A 2,857-nucleotide genomic window follows, 5' to 3' on the forward strand; every position below is an offset into this window, starting at 1 on the left:
CCCCAGTGCAGCCCCCGGACCCACAGCTCTCCCGTCAAGGAGCGCTTGTATCCAAGAACTGGCTCCCGGCGGAGGAGACCTCAGACCCTCACTTTTGCTCCGAGCAGTTACACAGATGGAGGAACTGGCCTCTGGCTCCCGGACCAACGGAGCTGGAAAGGTGGTTGCCAGGCCGAAGCCCCACTGGGTGGCGGCCTGAACCACAGTCAGCCTGGCACCAAAGCTGAGTCTGCCTCTGCCTTTCCCAAGCTCCTGGGAACCTCCGAGGCTTTTTCCCTCCTACTCACTCACTTTCCCCCTTTGGGGTACACACTCTCACGAGTGTAGGGAGAGAACCATGTCGGTGTGTGCGTGCTTCAGAGTCCCTGCCTGCTGCCAGCTCCAAAGGTCTTCTGCGCAACCGCCTCTCTGGGCGGCAGAACCTCACCTCTTGGTGCCTCGGTTCCCTCCTTTTGGGCCTAATGTGCCTTTCCCCCCAACCCCCACCTACAAGAGCCAGAAATCTCCTCCTGGCCAGAGAGACAGCAGCTGCTGAGAGAAGGAAACGAATAAGCAGAGCTGTCCATAGTTTGCGGCCGCACCCTGAGCAGTGCCTCCATCTTGGACAGCCGGGGAGGGCAGTCCTGTTGGTGTTTTCCAAGCTGCCGTTTGTCCCAACCTGCGGCTTTGGGATTTTACCAGCGCAGGGTCAGCGCCCGCCCTGTCCTCACAAGCGGGTGCTTACAGGTTCCCAGTGCAGCACAGAGGCCGACAGAAGAAACGTGGAGGGGGCAGGCTAGACTCCTCTGTCTCTCTGGGCTGGGGGCCGTGGGGGTGTGTGTGTGAGACATTTACTACCCAGTGAGGCCTGACTGTCATCTCCCTGGGATGCAGGTGAGGAAATGGGGCTTTAGAGAAGCTCCTCACACGCAGGTCAGCGGGGAGCCCCATGGCCACTGCCCATCGAGGGTGCATTATAGAGACTGGCAGTGGGGGCCCAGCAGGGCTCAGAGGTGGTGCTCAGAGGGGTCTCACACTTTCCCCCTTTCCCTCCAAAGCCGAAAACATTTCCAAATGAGACATTGGGAGCCACGTAGAATCTCTCCTTACCTACTTTCTCAGACGCCTTGCTGGGGAATTTCTCTAAAACATGAAAAACCAGTGCAGAGGGAGGGAAAACTGTCCGTGGGGCGTTCCGTCTGGGATATACCCACACCTAACGTTCCCAAAGGACAGGAACCAGGAGAGGCCTGGCGGGGGAGGAAGCCTGAGTCCCAGGGGGCAGGGGGGGCGTGCAGGCAGGGGCACATGGACAGGGTGAAAGCCCCTCGCTGCCTGAGTGTGGAAGAAGCATCTGTGCGGAGATGCGGCTGTGATTCACGCCGCCTGAACTCATTCCAACAGGAAGGTGGAGAGGCGAGGTAGAGGAAGTGGGGAGAGCCCCTGAGCTCTCAGCCTGCTGTTCTCTGGGTTTGAGAGGCCACACGAGTGTACTAGGCGTGTGTGTGAGCCTGCTGCTCCTAAGGAAGAGGTTGTGTGTGTGTGTGTGTGTCTGTGTAGAATCCAAGTGTAGACAAGAGTACGACCCTGTGAATGTTTGTGCGTGTCAACAACCACTTAGTGGACCCCTTCTGAGCCTGTGGGGAGCCAGCTCCAGGCAGAGGGTAAAAAAAAAAAAAAAGCATCGGCAGAAGTTGTTTCCTAACGTTATTCCAGTCGCCAAGGCCTCCACCCCGTCTCACCTCTGTCCCCGGGGCCCGGTGTCTCATCCCGCCTGGATCAGTGCAGCCAAACCACTGTACTGTCAGAACCAGCTCGTTTCCAGGGCCCTTTGTGAGGGCCGTGGCCCAAGGGGGAGCGTGTGAACCCAGCGCTCCTAGCCCAGAGATTCTCCCATCCGTCTCAGTTTCTCTCCCTGCCAGACTGGAGCTCACCAGTGCCGATCCCGTAGCAGAAAAGGTTCTGGCCGCAGGCCTTCCTTGAGAAGCCCTCTCCTCCTCTTTGGTCGCGGCGCTCCGGGGCCCAGGCCTGTGTCCCGTGGCCGCGTTCAAGGGGGCTTGGAGGTCATTTAGGCCTCGAGTTCCCGTTGGGCCCAAATCAGGACCCAGAACCTTCCCTCTGGCCCAGCACCGCGCCGCCTGGAGCTCTGTGGCTTCCTGTTTTCCCAGCCGCTCGGTCCTAAAGCGTGGTTCAGAGGCCGGCCGACTCCCGGGATCGCCCAAGGCGAAGCGCTTGGGAACTCCGATTCGCTCGCCTCGCCTGCTGCGAGCCACCCCGATTCGGGTCATCCGAGGCCTCGGGCGTCTTCGAACCCGCACCCGGCTGGCTCCCCTGCGCCACCGCATCCCCGGCGCGCCCCGCCGGCTGCGCTTCAGGCTCCCGGCCGGGCTCCGCACCTGCGATGCTCCCACCTGCAGCGCCGCCCGAGGAGCCTTCTAGCCGGCCAGGAGTCAGGCCTCAGCGGCCCGGGAACCCGGAGCCCAAGCGTTGTGCTGCAACTGTTTCCCGCCTCACGCCGGGAGCCGGTGCTGCGAAGCATCCGCTTCGAAGCCGGCCCGGCAAGCAGCGCAAAGCAAGCGGTTTGCTGAAACGGCGAAAAGGAGGAGAAACGGACTCCGGGTTGAGTTTTAACAGCCAACGCTCCGTGCCCTTGGCCGAAGGATCCCAAGGGGGCTGGACGGATTCCCCCGGTCCCTTCGGAGCGGTCGATCCCCATTTTCCGACCCAAAGTCACAAACCGCTCGGCCCCACGCCTCCCCAGCCCGCCAACTCTCGCCTCCAGCAAGTTGATCGCGTTTCGAAGGTCCCGGAGCCCTGGGTCCAGGGGTCCCCAGCCCCGAGGGATTCGCACATGCACTCACCGTAGCAGGGGACCTGC

General features: G+C 61.6%; 1 protein-coding gene across 1 annotated transcript in view; it reads right to left on the minus strand.

The window, feature by feature from the left end:
* The window catches only part of ALX4 (ALX homeobox 4), a 44,591-nt gene that overhangs the window by 41,253 nt on the left and 481 nt on the right, over positions 1-2,857 (minus strand). Inside the window, exon 2 of the mRNA XM_010832224.1 lies at positions 1,015-1,025. Within this exon, the coding sequence (XP_010830526.1) occupies positions 1,015-1,025 (11 nt within the window). The remainder of the gene's footprint in view (positions 1-1,014; positions 1,026-2,857) is intronic.

Source organism: Bison bison, unplaced genomic scaffold (assembly GCF_000754665.1).
Source record: "Bison bison bison isolate TAMUID 2011002044 unplaced genomic scaffold, Bison_UMD1.0 scf7180017860457, whole genome shotgun sequence".
NCBI lineage: Eukaryota > Metazoa > Chordata > Mammalia > Artiodactyla > Bovidae > Bison > Bison bison.